The 19819-nt window shown below is 36.0% G+C and overlaps 1 protein-coding gene and 1 long non-coding RNA gene across 2 annotated transcripts; both read right to left on the reverse strand.

The window, feature by feature from the left end:
• Positions 1 to 784: 784 nt before the first annotated feature.
• On the reverse strand, positions 785 to 19655 carry LOC114323881 (26S proteasome non-ATPase regulatory subunit 12 homolog A). Its single transcript, XM_028271550.2, has 12 exons — positions 19357 to 19655; positions 19017 to 19211; positions 17009 to 17116; positions 16814 to 16918; positions 16618 to 16674; positions 16307 to 16503; positions 11653 to 11752; positions 11412 to 11524; positions 11120 to 11273; positions 10949 to 11026; positions 1269 to 1511; positions 785 to 1127 (listed from the first exon to the last, which is right to left on the reverse strand). The coding sequence occupies exons 1-11, from the start codon at positions 19357 to 19359 to the stop codon at positions 1293 to 1295; spliced, it is 1329 nt and encodes a 442-aa protein (XP_028127351.1). The 5' UTR covers positions 19360 to 19655; the 3' UTR covers positions 785 to 1127; positions 1269 to 1292.
• Positions 3991 to 7774, reverse strand: LOC145798597 (uncharacterized). The gene is made up of 2 exons (XR_014339696.1): positions 6201 to 7774; positions 3991 to 6160 (listed from the first exon to the last, which is right to left on the reverse strand). It is a non-coding gene; the product is annotated as an uncharacterized LOC145798597 (long non-coding RNA).
• Positions 19656 to 19819: the final 164 nt, after the last annotated feature.

Consider the following 19819-nt stretch of genomic DNA (forward strand, 5'->3'; position numbering starts at 1 on the left):
TGAGGCTATGACAAACAGTAGTTGGGGTTTTTGCGAGTAGGATGTTGGGAAGAGACCTTTTTCTGTTTTTTATTTTTCTATTTTAAAAGGGTACTGCTGTAATTTAATACAAGCTTAGTGATGTCCGTTTTCAAATCATTTTCTACTAACGACAATCTTAAAAACTAAGAATTATTTTTACAAAATATCAACATATTTATAATCTCAAAACACCTTTTAACTTCAATACACCTTTCAGCGTATCCTAAAATATTTCCACGCATTTTAATACTTTTCAACACTTTCTACACGTTTTTAATAACACTATACAATGGCAAAGAGAGAAAAAGCCAACATATTTCAAAGCACAAAATCACTGGTCATAGATACTCCTAACGACCGACCCCCTTAACCAGAGTGATGCAATAATCATCATATTCCATACCTATTGGAGAATCTTTGATCCAACACCAATCTTAATCTATGAAGCATCTCATTTGTGCGAGTGGTTATTGGGAATTGGGTGCTCCTAGGACACAACCACATTGTGCTCCAAAGTGTTGCGATGGATGAAAAAAGTAAAACTCACGATTTTGTGTCGGATGCTTAAAGAACATAATGAGACAATGTATGGATTAGTCCCAAAACATTAACACGTAACACTGTAGAAGCATTGAATAGCTTTTCCATTTGTATCTACAAAAGCACCCCCCCAAAAAAAAAATCAAAAACAAAAAACAAATAGGGTTAATTTTAAGATTAAGACTCTGATATCGGGATTTGTTGAACCAGATGCAGTAGAATATTACTCACAAACCTTGCAAAGCATTGTATTATAGAAGTTAAACATAATCCACATCTGATTCAGAAATCATTTTACTGTAGACAACAAATACCATAGGCCTGCTAATTTTCATATCACAACTACCAATCTATCATCCCAATGAGTAAATCAACTGAGATAAAACACTAATAAAAAGCACAAAAGACTTAAAGGCAGAAACCATGTGGAATCTATAATCAATCTTTTAATAAAGCCGAAGGATGGAGGAAACAGATATAAGCACATAATAATCTCTTCCCGCTGCAACAAGACCAACCCATTTTGGTTTCTGTCAATAGGTCCTCAAAACACAGCAGAGCACACCCTGCAAAGAATTAAAAGACAAGTCAAAAAACAAATTATAACACGACTACCAAAGTAGCAAATTTTAATACATTCGATGCAATATTAAATATTTATATATATGTTCATGCTAATAGCAGACACAATGAATAGAGAAGTCTACTTGAAATTAGTGCCATCAGCATTTTCAAACTTTCAAGGCAGCTTTGTGAACCATAGTTTCCTTGTGGATTTGGTGGCAACTCTTCTCCACAAGGTCAAGCAACTTCTCCAAGTTCATAGCCCACGAATTCAAAATGTCATTGCTGTCCTTTGCTGCCTGGAAACAGACTATACCCATTGGCCGATCAATCTTTGCTACCAGCGCTTTAGAGACAACCATCTCTGAAAGATGCTTCTCAGCTTCCTGAGAAAGAGAGACAAATATGTAACTCTTCATAAAACACACGGATTCAGATACATGCAACATCACACCAATCAGCAACAAGATATGAAGAATATTGTCATACACAGATGTCAACCAAGATAAAAAAAAAAAAAATTATTGCAAGGAACTTGAAGTGCAGTATGCAGTAATCCAATACAGAGGTAAAGGAATAAAAACAAGCTCCCTCCAGATAAGATTAATAATAGCTCCCATTTTAAAGGGTTCTGCTTTTCTTTTTCTTTTTTTTGTTCCTCTGTTTTGTAGCCTGCCCTTAAGGAACAGTATCGAAAAGCTTAATAGTAAGTAATAATTGTTTGAGATAGTATAATTGTCAATAAGAAGTTATATATCACATGTGATGTTTTATACTATGTATCATTATACAATATAAACAAAAGAATAGAAGGAGCATAAATTCATTGTTCTTAAATGAGGGAATTTCAAATTATTGACCGCAACAAATATCAAATAGGCCTAACAAAAAGCTGAAAATAGGAAATCAAAAGAAGAGTGTTTTAAAGAAAAAAAGAAAAATAAAGAATACACAAATTTCTGTATAGGGCAATAGAAACTCAATAGAATCAAAGACATTAGCAGGGTAACTAATTTCCATAGATAGAAATAGTATTTTGCAAAATGTGGCTTCAATATGCACCTTAGTTGCACGAAGCGGAAGCGGGGACGGGAGCGAGGGAGCGTGAGCCGATAGAAGTTTCTTAGGTTGGGAACGCCTCGGGAAGCGGTAATATATATATATATATATATATATTTTAATACACATTAAAAGTTTTTTTATAAATACTTTTATTTTAATACACATTAATTATTTTATTTATTTATTATATTTTTTAAATAATGTGTTATTGTTAATTTATTTTTATTTTATTTTACATATATGTGAGTGTTTTTTTTATTAATATGTATAATATATACTCATATATATATATATATATATTATATTTGTATGTGTTAATGTTTTTTTATGTAAATATATTATAAAGATTATATATATTAATATTTTTATTTTTTTTATTATATATTTATATGTATATATATGATATATATTAAATAATAATGTGTTAATGTTTTTTAGTTTTTTATTTTTTAAATATATATATTTATTTAAAGATTTTATATGTTTTACTATCTTATATATTATCTTATATATATATATATATATATATATATTTCACTTATATATTAGGTATACATCGTGAAGGCCAGAGAGAAGCAAAGGAGACGAAGGCAAAGGCAAAGACAAAGATGAAGGCAGAGGAGACGATCTGCGAGAGAGAGAAAGAGAGAGAGAGAGAGAGAGACTATTTGCCAGAGAGAGAGGGAAAGACGATCCACGACAGAGACAAAAAACACAAAGAGAGAGAGAGAGAGACGACCTTCGAAGTGATGAAAGAAGAAAAACGAAGCAAACGACATACCAGACACAACCTTCAAGTTCTTCACTTTCTTTCTCCTCCCTCTTTGTTAACCAACAAGCTATGGTTTTTGTTCTTCTTCACCAACGATCCCATCTTGGTTAGGATCGTGTTTCTCTCTCTACGGAAACACGATTCCTACACGTTTCTTTCTAAGAAACACGGAATCACATTTCTAACGAAGATTCGTCACCTGTTAGGACGATTCCTGCAACTAAGATATGCACACGCTAAAACATAACACTTGCAAAAGATTAATAGATGTCCAAAGGCTATGAGCATGGAGAGTTTGAGAAGAGTATTGCAGTTACAGTTATTTCACCGATCCTTAAAACGGCATGGTGGTAGATATTACACATTTTGGCAAGGTTCTGAAAAACAGTTGCGGTCGCCGTAATGGTGGCGGTGGCGCGGTTGCGGTTGTGGGGTTTAAAGGCTGTAACGTAACAGTTGCGATAACCGAAACCGTGAATTTTTTCATCTTTCGCACAATTTGAAAAAACTTACCGATACACATATTTTTCTCCCATGATCATATTTATTGGGTTTAAAATAAATATTGATCAATTTTTGTAAACTTTTAAGTACGATCTAATATATTTCATATTTTTAAATCACTATAAACTGAGTTTTTTACATTTTATTTTAATAATTAATGACTTTATATTATACAAAAAATCAATCATTAACTATTATATGTAAGATAAAAAATGCCAAAAGTAAGAGAATAAATAAGAGCCTAAATATATATATATATACACATATTTTAACCAAGCCAAATAGATAATGACCACTTATTATTATTATTATTATTATTATTATTATTATTATTATTATTATTATTATTTTCAAATAATATATAGATAGAGACACACAAACAAAATGGTTGAATAATACCAGCTGAATAGAATAGCATAAATTTTACAGTTTCAACAAATCAATAACATGCTCTTCATCTTCCCTCTTCTCTCTATCTCTTGCTCCTTCATTTTCACTCTTTATCTTCCCTCTTTTCTCTATCCCTCTTCCCCCATTTTCATCTTTTTTTTGGTGTTTTTTTTTCGAAAGAAACAGTTCGGAACCGTTACGTAACGGTGCATAACAGGCCGTTACGGCTGTTACGGCACCGTTACGACCGCTACGGCCGACACACCTGTGAATCTCAATCACACTGCAAAAGCGGCCGTAACGGGTGACGGTCACCACCACAACCATTACGTAACGGTTGTGACCGCTTTTTAAAACCTTGCATTTTGGTAATGATTAGTTTATTGATATGCTATTTTTAAAACCTTGCATTTTGGTAATGATTAGTTTATTGATATGCTATCTCCAAGCTGAAATTCTCTATCCTAATCACTGGCAAAAGGAAAGGGTTTTTTTTTCTCAAGTTCAAGAGATTTTAAGCAAGACTCACTATGCCCACTTCTCTTATTCTAGTCATGGAGGTGTTACCAGTTGCAAGGTGTGTGTTGAAGACAGAGGTACACTGAGGAGATTCATGGTGGGGGATAGAGGAGAATTAGTATTAGTTTCTCACCTGCCTTTCTGTCATGTTATTTTTTGTGGAGCAGAAGAATGGCATCTCAGATTTCTCACTAGCGCTGATGTGTTGAAGTTGTTTGACCTATGAATAACATAGGCAAGGTGAATTGATCCCAATGGGATGATTACAAAAAGAAGAACCTGATTAGCACGGTACCAGAAGTTTAAGCCATGGCAGAGAACTTGGGCTGTGGGCATGGGAACAATACCATTGTCCTGCATTTGTCGTTAGGCTCCTCCTTTAAGGCTAAAATTGTCTGAAATTCTGTTCCATACAGTTAAGAGACTAAGAGGAGGGTAGCAGTGTAAAGAGGTAGTGTTTATCGAAGGAAACTAGCTCTTATTAAAATCACAATGCCAGCCTTCCAACATATTTCATTTTTTTATTTACCAATACAAACTTAGTAGTGAGAACAACCTACACAAGATTTGGAGACACTTCTTGTGCAGTGAAATGGGTTTGAGTATCATTTGCATTTGGTGATTTTGGATGTGGTGTCTTCTTTGATCTTCGGAAAGGGAAGGAGAGAAGTGGCAGATCATCTGCTCTTACTTCTCAAGAAAAGGATTGGGAATTTGTATGTTGAGAGCAAACCAACTACTACAGATGAAGTGGCAGATTCTTTGTGGAGTATAGTGGAGGAGAATTATGGGAATGCTTCAGGAAAACAGTTTATGATTACAAAGAAGGTGAGAAATGTATGGGTTGGCTTGTGGAATGGTAATATAAAAGGTAAGAATATTTTAAGAAGCAACTTGACCTCAAGGTGTGAAATTTCGAAAGATTAAATTCTGGCACAATATGTGGGTGGAATGACCATTTGTATGAAATGTTCCAGGACTCTTTACGACTATGGTCGATGATGATACCTTGATAATAAATAATGTATGCATCTCAGCTAATCAGTTGTTGTAGGCCCCTACTATTATTCGATTTGCTTCAGAATTCGGAATAGGAGTTGGTTGTTTCCTTCATGAATTTGCACAGAATTTTTCACAAAAATGAGATGGAACACAACTTGTGATGGAAAACAACTAAGAAAGGTGTTTTCAAAGTCCAAATCATTCTATAAAGAACTTTGCAGGAGGGGAGTTACTTTCTATTTTAAGAAAGGAGTTTTGTTTACAAAAGCTCCTTAGATGAAACATATTATGCTTAGACTGCCGCTGTATTGCAATCTTTCCCTTCTTACAATTGACAACCTGGAGAAGCACGAGAATTTCTTCACTAATTGGTGTTATATATGTAGAAGCACAGAGAAGAATGTTAATTATCTTTTACTCAACTGCAATGTAGCCACAGAATTTTGGAGCCAATAACTCTTGATGCCCAGCATAGACTTGGTCATGCCACGAACAGTTTGTGATCTGTTGGGTGTTTCTGTGGAGATTGTCCGCACAGGGGTGTTGGAACACTTAGAATGTGGTTTCTTTGCGTTTTCTGTGGCCGATTTGAGGTAATGGGTGAATACGCCTTTTTGAGAATGTGTTCCAGTTTAAATGTTGATTAATGGTGTTAAATTGTTAATTTGTTTTCTTCTGTTTTTGGTTCAAACAACTTTTCCCTCACTCCAATACATTTGTAGAGTTTTGGGTGATTCACAGCATAACATAGATGGATAGGGGATGTCATAGTCAGATTTTGTATACCTAATATGCATATGGGTACAGGATTCTGATGTTTGTAAACAAGGGGAAAAAAATAAAATTTTTTTTTTTTCGACTCATCGGAAAGAAAACAGACACAAACAGGGCTAAGCCCTTTCCCTAGCAAGACCACCATATCCGAAACCAAAGAGCTCTGATTTCGGCAGGGAGGTCATTTACGACAAGAATGTCTTCCGGTTGCTCTGCTCCTAGTTTGGCTAGTCCATCATCACACAAGTTTCCCTCTCTTAGGATGTGTTGGGTAGTACAGTGGCAGCCATTGAAGATAATCCTAGAGTCTTCTACCAATCCTCTAAAAAGATGCTTCTCACCAGGTCCTTCCTCAAGAAGCTTCACAACTTCTTCAGCATCCATTTCGATGATCACCTTGCTGAAGCCTTTTTGGAGGATGATGGTGAGCCCTCTGGGTAGTGCTCCTGGTTCCTTGTGCCTTCGTTCCAACGTTAACAAAAATAATAATAACAATACTAGTAAAAGATAGAAAAACTATATATAGTATCCCTGATTTCCTACGCCTTCCAGAGATTGCTCTACTAAACAAAATGTCTTCCAGAGATTGCTTTAGTAAACAAAATGTCACTAATAAAATAAAAAACCTAAAGCTGAAACTCAAATCTTGTCTAGTGCCTAGTCTTCTTCAGTGATGTCAGTTTTGTGCTTTCGTACATAACTGGAAACACACAAGTTCTCATCAAGAAATGGCTTAGAAACAATCTTTTTCCCATTTTAAAGGTAAAGAATATGTTTTTGTAACATACCCTAGCCTAGATTCTAATACAACTATACACTATTTTGAGCATGACAACAAAGCAACCACCATCTCTGTTGCAAAAATGTAAACAATAATGTGAAAAAATAATATTCCTTTCAAATTTTAACCTGCTGGAACTGTTTTCCAGAGCAACTAACTTATACCCACCAGATATGTAATACTTTTGTCTCATTTCACCATCTATTAAATATGACTACATAAACCTTACATCTGAATTGAAAAATGTATCATATTTTTCTGTCCCTTTTGTTGCTCATACCTGTAGGCTGTAACCTAAACATTTAAATAATTTATCCCTAATAATAGTCTCCAAAATTAATAAGATTAGAAAAAACATTAGAAACAAGTGGCATACAAAAAGTTTCTCCCATACTTATCATATAAATCCCCAAGAATGACTTTTCACGTGAGAAAGTAATCAACCCCGTCATACTATTCTATGGGCAGATAAGTGCATCACAACCATTTTGTTAGAATTTACCTTCACCTCACCTACTCCACTAAACCTAACCCACTACACCACTACCACCTCCACTTCACCTACTCCACTAAACCTAACCCACTACACCACTACCACCTCCACTTCACCTACACCACTACCACCTCCACTTCACCTACTACACCTATATCTCCTATATAAGGAGCCTCTCACATTTGTACTAAGAACAACAATTAGATATCAATCAATAATACATCAGTTTATTTTTTACATGGTATCAGAGCAGGTTTAGAACCTACTATTTTCGCTTCCCGGCGGGCGGCAACCTCACCTTGGCCGCCCGCCGGACCTCAACCTAATCCACTAAAATTTTCTACACATACCTTCACTCTTCTCTGTCCTAAAGTCTGATCTTTCATTCCGATCCGATCCGATCCAATCATCAACATCGAAATCAGAGAGGCCTAGGTCTCATCACTGTCTTCATGTACCTCTGGATGCACAATCTCCCCCAAGAGAAACCTCGACACCAACACACTGAAAGCAGGCTCACCACTCTTGATGATGTGAGTAAACGACACTGCAATACTCACTGTCGCAGCCACATGCCCAATTGTATGCGCCACAGCAATAGGAAAGAGGGTTTTCCAGAACTCGAAATCAGTCTTTGGTGCTTCGGCTAGTCTGGTAGCCCAAGAGATCAACATCATGAGAGATCCACAAGCGAGAGATAGAGTCGAAGTAAGCCATGGAAAAGGAAAAGAATTTAGTTTTTTTTTTTTTTTGTTGTAGATGTTGAAGATCACATTCAAAGCCAACCCAGATCGCTTCTGTATATTTCCAATCCAGTACCCACAAATCTGGGAGATGTACAAGAAGGCCGCAGCATCGTTCTGGACTGCCGAGGAGGTCGATTTATCACAAGATCAACGACACCGGGCCGCAACTCTACCTGCCGATGAGAGGCATTTCATCCCCCACGTCCTTGCTTTCTTCGCCTCTGCTGGACTTGTCTTGGAGAATCTCGCCGGAATCATCGTCAACTCCAGTCTCCATTTGGGAGTCTCAGCTTCGTCTGAGAGGGTCCTCCGATTAGGAGCTGTGAACGAGGGAAATGGATGGCTTAGTTGAGGATAATCTGAAGGTGGAGGCAGATGGGAAAGGAGATGAAGCAGAAGTCTTCTCTGGTCTCTCTCTCTCTCTCTCTCTAATAATCAACCCATATGCCCCCACATGCCCCTCATGATATTTCCCTTTTATTCCCACTTCCGTTTATTCTTATTCTTATTATGCACCACCTCAGAACCATGTGCATCCCTTTTATGAAACTTTCTTTATTTTATTATTTTATTTTATTTTATTAAAAAAAAAAAAAAAAAAAAAACCAAAGCCACCCACGTGGGTTGGTTCTCATAAATCTGCAATTTGATAGCATGCCATCATCCACTAATTTTTTTTATTTTTTAAACCCATCTTCACCTTTTGCACTCACGTGGTTGGTTCTCACTTTTTCATCATCAATAGTTGGTTCTCTTTTCTTTTCTTTTCTTTTTCTCTTCAATTTTTTATTAAAAAATAAAAAAATAAAAAAAAAAATAAAAAAAAAAAAAAACTGGGCCAATAAACCCCGTGAACCACTTTCCTTATTTCCCCTATCTTTCGTTTTGATTTCAACTTTATTCTTATTATTTCTTTCTTTATTTTTCTTTCACATTATTTTTACTTTTTTTTTTCAAATTTCATTCATACCATATAACTTTGCACACCAAACCATATTTTATTCATCTCAGGGATCCACCCCGATCACAATTTTCCCACAAAAAAAAAAAAAACAAAAAAAAAAACAAAAAACAAAAAAAAAAAAACAAACAATCAAAACCAACACATATCGGAACAGTGGGATTTTTTCTCTCTACTCTACTGCAGGTCTCTTCTTCTTGCCTCCGTCCTGTGCAGCCCTTGCCGGTGTTGTCTCCATATTTCCCACTCCACTGGGCATGATAACTACTCCCTGCTCCTCCACTGCAGCATATGGCGGCCCTCCAAATCGGAACATCACGGTGGCCTTCCGCTTCAGTTCCTTATTTTCTGCCTTTAGCACACTGATCTCTGCTCGCGCATCCTTATACATGCGTTGGAGCAGAGCCAGCTGGGAATTTAAATGCTGCACCTCATTTGTCCTACTCTGCAGCCGGTTCGACAAATTTGTGACCGCCGTCATGGTTTCCACGCATGACTTCAGAGTATACTGATTAGCCTCAATATCAGTTTGCACCGCCATTTTTTGCTCCACCGACCGCATCGGAAAGTTCAATGGAGCAAAACCAGAGGTGTTTGGTTGAGGTTCACTGGCCACCGCACCAGTTATTTCTCTTGTGGGCTCGTTCAGTTCTGGAAAGAGCGTGAGCAGGTTCTGGGTAGCTGGACGGGAAGAAGAGGCCATGTTTTTGGATTGCTAAGTGTTTCAGCGAAATAGCAATTTCAGACTGGTAATGTTCGGAAGGGTTGGTGACAGAATGGCAACAAAGAGTTCCACAGTTTCTCTCTCCGCAGAGGCAGAGTTTTTTCAGCGAAGGGTTGGTTTCAGAGGTTTCAGAATGGTATGCCTCAGCCTCAGCCTTCGTCTTGGTTAAATAGCCGAGGCAGCCACGCGTATCGCGCGCCTCTTGCCGCCCGACAAACTGGCACGCCTTTTCATGGCACATCTTTTGACAAAGTGGACACGCCTTTTGATGGCACGCCTTTTGATGGCACGCCTTTTGACAAAATTGGGCACACCTTTTGAGGGTGCAACTTTTTATGGGTCCGACAAGACTCTGTAAACTGTCCCGACATTGATTCCGGTTAGCTCCTTTATGGGTCCGACAAGACTCTGTAAACTGTCCCGACATAGATTCCGGTTAGTTTCTACAAGGGTCCAGCAAGACTCCGTAAACTGTCACAACATTGTCTTCTACAACGGTCCGACATGACCCCATAAACTGTCTTCTACAACGGTCCGACATGACCCCATAAACTGTCTTCTACAACGGTCCGACATGACCCCATAAACTGTCTTCTACATCGGTCTGACACCACCATACAGTGTCCTCTACAACGTTATGACACCCCATACAGTGTCTTCACCAACGGTCTGACACGACCATACAGTGTCTCCTATCCTTTTTTATTTTTATGTATTTTCTTGTTTTATTCCTCTCTCCAAACTCAAGTTGGTTAGTTTCTATCCTCCTTGAGTTTGCGGGGGGCTGTTAGAATTTACCTTCACCTCACCTACTCCACTAAACCTAACCCACTACACCACTACCACCTCCACTTCACCTACACCACTACCACCTCCACTTCACCTACTCCACTAAACCTAACCCACTACACCACTACCACCTCCACTTCACCTACACCACTACCACCTCCACTTCACCTACTACACCTATATCTCCTATATAAGGAGCCTCTCACATTTGTACTAAGAACAACAATTAGATATCAATCAATAATACATCAGTTTATTTTTTACACATTTGATGAAGACTATCCGATAAATTAATTATTGACATACCTGGACACTGAGACAAAGCAGCTCAGCAATTCTTTTCAATGTAATCTTTGAGTAATACTTTGAGACAACAAGAATGTTCTGCAAAGAAGGAATGTCTTGTAGATGAATTATTACAAGTTCAAAAGGTTAAAAGAATTACAGCATGTAATTGAAAGGGTAGTGAAAGATTACATGTTCTATTACTCTCTGTCTTAAATCTTCAGCTGCCTTGTCACCTAAAGGGCCACCAAGCATGTTCTTTTCATTTTCAAACTCATCCTTGAATGTATTCCACAATGCCGTCCACTGAATGACCTCCATTGTAACAAGCTGTTTCAAAAGCAACCTGTGACAAAACAGAAGAATAAGCATGAATGGTATTAATAAGATACAGAAAACTAAAAAACTATGCTTTTTTTAACCTTTTGGTCATTGTCTCGGATGGTTTTGTTGTCATTGGTTTGGGGGTTTGATTACGACATACCTGAAATGAGGAATTTCTGAAAGATTCTTATCCTCCAAGGTAGAGTTGAGAAGGCTTGACTGCATAGGATCATGAGGTGACAAAACTAAGTACCAGCATATTTTCCTCAGGACCTGCAAGAAGTAAACTGTCAGAGGAGCTGAACAAGATTGAGCAAGGCATCTTTATTAGAAAGTAAAAAAAAGGAAAGCATTTTCTTTTCTTTTTTATCTCTAAGGAAGCACAAGTTAAGCTTCTTTACCGGTATCCACTTAGCTGGCTCTTCTTTCACAGAGGGAATCTCATATATTGCCTTGTAACAGCGACATATTTCAAGGTAATCATTGCTGTGTGAGTAGTACCTTCATATACAAGAAATTGCAACAAATTAAATCAAAAAAAAATTGGGCTAAAAACAATTACGTATACAGCTTTTCATATTCCAAGCTTTCATCTGAAACTGCTCTAACATGTCTACATTGACATGGTTTTCATATATCATTTTCTAGGTCTGTTTGAAAAACTAGTGAGAAATCAGTATCACCATAACAGGTACAAGTCAAGTATCTGGGTCCTGCCATCTGCCATCAACTCTGCTGCTTTAGACAGTTACTGGATTAAGGTTCTTACCACTAATTTATAAGAATCTCTGTAATGAGGGTAACGCTAGAATTTTCTTTAGTTAACTTAAAGAAAACCTTGCTTCTTTTTATCACAACCAAAGAAAAAAGGCCCAAAATGTGCCCAATATTTAGCAAATTAGAAATCTTTATGTCTCAATAAAATTATACCACAACCTATTATTGTTCCCTTCTAGAAAATCCATCATGGTAATTAAAGCTCATAAAGACCACCAAAGCACATAGCCAAAATTAAGGCTTTGTTGCATTTGGCATTAAGAATGTCCAGTTTAACTATTTCCAAAAATTTTCTATCAAACTCCAGTAAGTAATCCATATTTAGAGCACATTTGAAATTCAGACTGGATTGTTGGTACCAAACTTCATTCCATCTCTTATGGCTTTTGACTTTTAAGAATTGCCACATCCATATTATGCCCATGAGAGACTAGGGCATGCAACTTTGAAGAGTTTTAAGTGTTCGCACTCGCAAATATGAGAAGAGGTTTTTGAAATTGGGAAATTTAGTCAATAAGAACCTGTAAAAACAAACCCCTTTTCCAGAATTTTTCTTTCTTGGATGGAGTTGGAAAATCAAAGTACTGATTTTTTTAATAAAAAATTTGGCTAAATTCTCCCATCTTGCAGAATTCTATCCAAATTAGGCTGAACTTTCAACAAATTCAGAAGTTCATTGAGATTTTCAAACCAAACACGTTCGTAGTTTTTGTTTTTCTTTTTCTAAAAATAAACAAAAACAAGTTTACAAATTTTTTCTAAGCATAAACAAAAAGGTAAATGTTACCACACACTACCTTTCTAAATCTTACGATTCAACATTCAATTCAACTCATGCACTGAAAAAAAATAGTACTTTTATTCATAATTCATATCTCAATTCAACAATTATGATAACTCACAAAACCAAGTCCTTGATTCCTATTAAAAATTAAAGCTATGCAGATTAAGAAGTCTTAAATACACTCTTTCTATCAGGTTAACTTTTATACCTTGAATAGGCCCATACAAAAATTTTCTATCTAAATTAAAAACCAGAGATTTTTCCTTCTTTAAGTGAACTTTGATAAACTTTTATAGCCAAATGAAGCATACTCCAGCCAACTAAAACAAGCAAGCTCAGGGAAAATATCAACCCCACATCTTCAGCCTCAAAGGAAGTACATCTGAATATGTTTAACCTCATCGTTCCAGATGGCACTCTAAATCAACTTAAACGGTAAACCATCAGACAAATCCTCCTCTTGAAGTTCACTTGATTAAATTTACTGCTAAATTAATCATAGACATGAATCCACAATGATATAAAAATATGAAAATATGGGAGAAATGTGTGAACCAATTGAGAGGTTGCAAGTAATGATTCAGGGAAGAGTGTTGAAAGTGAAGTGCTTGTCAAAGGCATTTGACGTTCGGTCACAATTTTTTGTAGTGTTAATATACAAATGTTGGGAGATTTGACAGAAGGCATCTCCAGACAAAGTTTTGTCAAAATTTCAAATTAACCCAAAACATTAGAAGCACCTTCCTTCAAAATATATATATATATATATATATATCTTTAAAACTTCTCTATCTTTTCACTCTCCAAAATCTAAGATCATATTCTCATCTGCACAAATAGACTTGTTTTCCGTGACCATGGAAAATTATTTTCCGTTGACTTACGTTTTCCATTGTATCAAATGCCAAAAAATACAAAAAATATTTTCTACCCAAACAAACAGAGTGTAAGTATTAATATCCTAATTAACTATAAATAAAATATGAAGGACATAAATAAAATTATAAAGTCTCCATGAACGTTCCGCATCGTTCTATCAACTGAAAAAATAAAAATAAAAATAACTCTTCCTCGAGTTCTCCTTCAAATATAGATCATTCCCATGCCAACAAATTAAACATTTAGAATATGCTACTTGCTTGATCTTTGCCTCGTTCCACCTAATATCTATAGTCATACAGTTGACCAGAGTTTTAAAGGGCTTTCTTAAGGCTCGCCTCGATGCTCGCCTTGCCTTGAGGCTAAGGTAAAACGCATCAAGGTTTTGATTTTTAGGTATTACTCCCCAAAGGCTTGCGCTTGCGCATCATAGTTTGAGACATGCTCCTTAAGTGCGCTTTTTACGCCTTTTGCGCATAAGCATGTGAGGAGTATGCACATGCAGAAGTTGCCTTGGGCATTTGTTAAACTTAGTCTATTAGATTGTTAAACATAAAAAATTAAAAAGAATCTATTTTTACAACTATATTCTACAGGAAAAATTAAGTAAATGATCAATCAAGAAAAACACAGTTAATGGTTAAGTGAAAAGTTCAATCACTGAAGTTAAAAATAACGATTTCTATTTCAGTGAAGGAAAACTTCTTTCTATGCAGTAAAATGTTCAACGCATTAAAGTGAAAAGTATTTACGCATTTATATTTAATTTTGTTTTTATTTTTTTAACTATTTAAAAATATTTAATTTATTCAGTAAATATTAAAATTTAAAATTTGAAATGCTTACGCCTCAACGCCCTGAGGCTTACGCCTCGCCTCATGAGGGGTAAAACGCCTCAAGGTACGCATTCGACTTTAAAAACTTTGCAGTTGACAAGATCCATCAAATATGGATTGAATAAACAAAGAAAAAAAATTGATAAATAAGCAAACTTTATTGAGAAAGCATCAAGACGAAGCAAAGAATACAAAAGTGACAGACCCCCAACACCAAAAACCAACTAATCAAATCATCCACAAAAAAAAGAAAATTTTCAACACCAATAAAAATCAATCCCTTCAAATTTGACCAAGTAATCAAGTTGCTGGTCCATTTTATGCTAACTGCTCTAGAGGGTCCATGCAAGGAGATCCTCTTTCTCCCTTTATTTTCAATACAGTCGAGCAATGCACGGTGGAATGATTAGAGGATAAGAGGTTCATGGTAAAGTGGAACAAACAACAGTAGTACCTTCTCTTTGCAAATGATATTGTAGTGTTTCACTGTTTTTGCGAGGCTGACAAGGAGCAATTGAGCCACTTGCAGGATATTTTGATATTCTTTGAGATAGTGTTAGGGCAGACAGTTAATGTAGGGAAGAGGGAGATTAATCCAATTGAAAACGTTCAGCATGTGTAAAGTTTGGTAGATTTCTCCAGGTTTGACTGGAATCTCTTCCCTTAGTTTATCAAGGCCTAAGGTAATATCTCTCAAAAGGCAGCAGGTTACTCTTACTAAGACCTTGTTTGGGAAGCAAGGGTTTTAGCCAAAACGCTACTCCAAGTTGTCAAATCATTCTCTCTACTTTTTTGCACGTCCTTTCCTAAAAAGTCAAAAGGCCACTAAAAAGCCAATTCCCAAACGCGCTCTAATAGTACTTTGGAAAGATTGCCCATATATTTCATGTTTATGTTCACTATGTCACCGTCAGCTTTAGTGGAGGGGAGACCAGAGAAGTTTCACAAGAACCTGTTGTGGGCAGGCTTGAAAAAGAGTTTAAATATCATTTGGTGAGTTGGGATGAGGTGCATCCCTCTTGAAGGATGGTGATTTGGATATTCAGCACTTCTATTCGTTTAATCAGGCAATACTGGGAAAGTGGCTCTAGCACTATGCAGAAGAAGATCATCTTTGGAGGAGGGTGATTGATTGCAAGTTGGGTGTGGATTAGAAGGTTGAATTTCTAAAGTTCGGAAACCTTATGAAGTGGGCCTATGGAAGGCCAAAGGAGAAAGCCGATAGAATTTGCAGAGCATGTGAGATATGTTCTAGACAATGTGAGGGGAATTCAGTTTCAGCATAATGTGTGGTGCGTAGATGTCCCTCTATCAGTGGGGCTTTTCAGCATTAAGGCAGATAAGGAAGCTCTATCTAATAGCTAACTAGAGTGGCAGATTCCGATTTGGTGTGGGTAACACTATTAATTAGATCTCCTAGTGATTGGAAACTTGAGAAGAGAAAGGAATACATGTACATTTGAAGATACGGCATTGGGAATACAAAGGCTCAAGATGGCTTTGTTTCATAATTTACATTTTCTGTGTGAAGGGTTTTTTTCTGTGAATCCTCATTTGCTTTTATAGATTTTATAACTAAACTCAAATTTTGTGTTGTCTCTTTTTATACAAATACCTTTTTGTACATAGGTTGCACCCCTTCTGTCACTTTTTTAACACAATTTCTTTATATTAAAAAAATAAGTGAAGTTTACTATGAGATAGAGCTTCCTTGTTCATGTCTTCACAACAAATAATGGAAAAAGAAAATCAGGGAAAGAAGGTAGTGCATTCCCATACCGTATCATTAATTCATAGTAGATCCGCTTCAACTCCAACAATGACGGTATATCAGCAGGAGCCTCTTCCACAACATTATCACCTTCTTTAGGTTTTTTCTTTTCTTTTGAAGTATCAGCATTAAAAACTCTTGGACTGATTTTTCTAGAGAGGATCTGTGCACGAACGTAATCCTGGCGGTCTAAACATAGACGAACCTACAAAATTTTAAAATTCATAGAATCACCATTTTATTCCTACCAAAACTTGACAAGAAAACAAGAATACAAAACAATCAAAAATAATAAAAAGAAAAGAAAGGAGCCCCATACTTGGTCAAGAATGAAGGCAATTTTTTCAGTTTTTGCCATTGCACCAAATGTCTCCACCTATAATTCAATGCCACAAGTGCCAAGAGTGGGGAGAAAAATCACCTCAATCGAGAATTTAATTCAATTATATCATAGTAGAAAGACACCAGCAATCTACGAACCAAAAGAAAAAACTCATCCCTAATGCCACACTTACTGCAATTTCTTGCATTAAATCAGCAGCCTCAGCTATCTGCCCTTGTTCTTCCTTAATCTTTGCAAGCCTTTTGATCAATCGTGCTCTCTCTATCTCAACATATATCTACAAAATAACAGGGCCCAAAAAAATATAAAATAAAAGATAAACCTCACAGTGAGGATAATGCACTGTAGAATATCTTCAAATGTTCACCTTCCCTGCAGATACATTGTTAAGCGTCTTAATGAGCTCTATCTTACTTTCAATATCTGGAGTCTCATCAATATATTGCATCGCTTGCTGGACCATCGCAGTTACAGCCTGTGTGAAAATAATAACCATGACAGAAGGTTAGCACCAAAAAGATCCCACAGTACTCTTACCATAAAGAGAATAAGGCAAAACTTCCCATCATAGAAAGAAATACTTAGGTATTGATGCAATTGGCGAAGTGTCAAAAGAACTGAAGCACAGAAAAGTTAGATGCCAAACTATTTCTTATCCCAAAGAAGAGTTGAACTGCTGTTACACAGGAGGATGTCGTTGGGCGAGAGGAACATAAAACAAATAGCATTACATAGCAAGAAAAAGCATTAACCGTTCCAAACTGAAACAAATTGCATGCTATTCCAAACTATAACCATATTGTGTGATTGCTTACTAGATACACACACCCTATGACGCACGAACACTTCAAAATAAATGCCGTAGCGGTGTTAGACATGGGGACACGCCAAACGATGAGTCCCTTTAATTTTATTATTTTTTGCAGGGGACACGCCGGGAACACAACATCTTTAAATTTTTTTTTTTTTTTTTTTTTTTTTTTTGCAAGGGACACTCTGGGGACATGTGTGTCCAAATATGAAGGATCTATTAATTTGTTTAAATATAGCGGTTTATATATATTGAATTAATGTTAGTTTTTATTAATTTTGATTGTTTGGTAACACAATATTAATCTACATAGTAAATATATAAAAAATAAAATAAAATTTGTGTCCACCGCCGTGTTCGTGCCTCTATTTTTTTTCAAATCACCGTGTCTCGTGTCCCAACTCCATATCCAAACAAAGAAAAAATACAAAAATAAGGCTCAAGTGAGAAACTCGATAACTAAAATTGAGAACATCAATTTTTGGGTGACACTCTCCAAAGGCTTGCGCATCATAGTTCGAGGCTTATGCCTCAATTGCGCTTTATACACCTTTTGCGCATAAGCATATGACGAGTATGCACATAGAGAGCTTGTCTTTAGTTGTCATCATATATTTGTGTTTAAATTATGTATTATATATATATATATATATATATGTCTTTTGTAACTATATTGCATGAGAAAAACAACAAAGAACAACTACAAAGATAAGGCTCAAGTGAGAAACTCAAAAACTGAAACGAATAATGTCAATTTCACCTCAATAAGAGGCAAGTCTCCTTCTCTACATTGAAATGTTTGAGATTTACTTCTCCATATTTCATTTTTTAATGTTTTTTTACTATTTAAAATATTTTATTTCATTTACTAAACATAAAAATTCAAAATGCTCATATCTCTCAACACCTTGAGACATACGCCTCACTTCACGAGAGATAAAACACCTTGCGTTATGCATTCTCCTTTAAAAAAACTTTGCAAAGCATACAAACACAAACTTGCATAGATACAAAAATAGACATACAAAACAAGATGCCCTGCCCAACAAACATATGCAAAAACATAAATAGTTGTCCAAGTGCATGCAGGTATTGTCCAATCCCTAGTTTCTTACAACAGTCAAATTATAATTAACTATCAATTCAAAAAGATTGGCCACGAGTCTTTGTACTGCAACTGCAAGTAATATCAACAAAACAAAATCACTAGTTACCCATTAAAATAATTACAATTATATCTCCAAGAGAACAACAACCCATTAAATCCTTAATTTGGTGATAAGTGACGACCCATTACAGAAAAAGAAACAAACATTCCCCATGTTCACATAGTTAAATGGGAAAATTGCACTGCAGTGCAAGTTTCCAAAATAAAAATTACAAATCAGTGAAAAAGTTTATCAATTTTAATAAATAAAGTTACAAGTTTTTCCATGAATTTGTAAATATTTTGTAGTATTACCACTGATTTGTAATTTTCTTTAGTCAAATTGAGAACACACAGACACTTGCTCCAAAAATTGAAAAGGCAGATACAAAAGTTGCGATGTTTCTGTCTCCGTACCTGCTTCAACTGACCACGGCGTTTTGACAACAAGACAATCTGGTCATTGAGAGTCTTCCAAGCACGAGCTTCGAAACAAAGCTGCAAAATATCAGTGACGGCCTTCTTGGTACCGGCGACATCGCCGGCGAGCCTCATCTGCTTCTCCACATTTAACAGTGACTCTATCTTCGAGTCCAAATCGCCTCCAACTTCCTGAAAAGCACAAATCATCCATTGCAAACACATAAAAAAACAAGAAGGGATAGAATTTAAGCATCCGAAAGCACAGTAATCGAAGAACAAAACTTGAGATCCAAAAACAAAAACAGAATAGTTGAAGAGATTGAAATGAAATTACCATCTCGAATCCGAATGCGAGATTTGAAGTGAGAACTCGATCAACTAGTTTTCTTTAAAGAGAAAGAAACAGAGAGAGAGAAGGAGAGAGAGAGAGAGAGAGAGAGTTGTGAATCTGAAACCCTACCAAGAACGCAACCGAGGGTTTTCTCCTTTTTGTTTTATAGGGTTTTTTTTTTATTTTTTTTATTTGGCTTCATTACTCTTTCTAAAAACTTAACTTAAAAATAATAAGTTATTATCTAAAACAATTGAATTTAAAAAATTATTAAAAAAACTTAACTTAAAAAGAAGGGAAAATCGGTCTAGGGTCCCTCTTCCACTTTTCGTAATAGAAGAGATCCATAAAATTATTTTTTGATGTCTAAGGTCCCTAAACATATATCAGATGAAAGTTTCACTGGCTCATCTCTTTCCACTCACTGAAAGACCTCTCGATCGTCTTCAACACTGGACAATTCGAT

This window comes from Camellia sinensis, chromosome 1, assembly GCF_055761805.1.
Source record: "Camellia sinensis isolate YWXY chromosome 1, ASM5576180v1, whole genome shotgun sequence".
NCBI classification, from domain to species: Eukaryota; Viridiplantae; Streptophyta; class Magnoliopsida; order Ericales; family Theaceae; genus Camellia; species Camellia sinensis.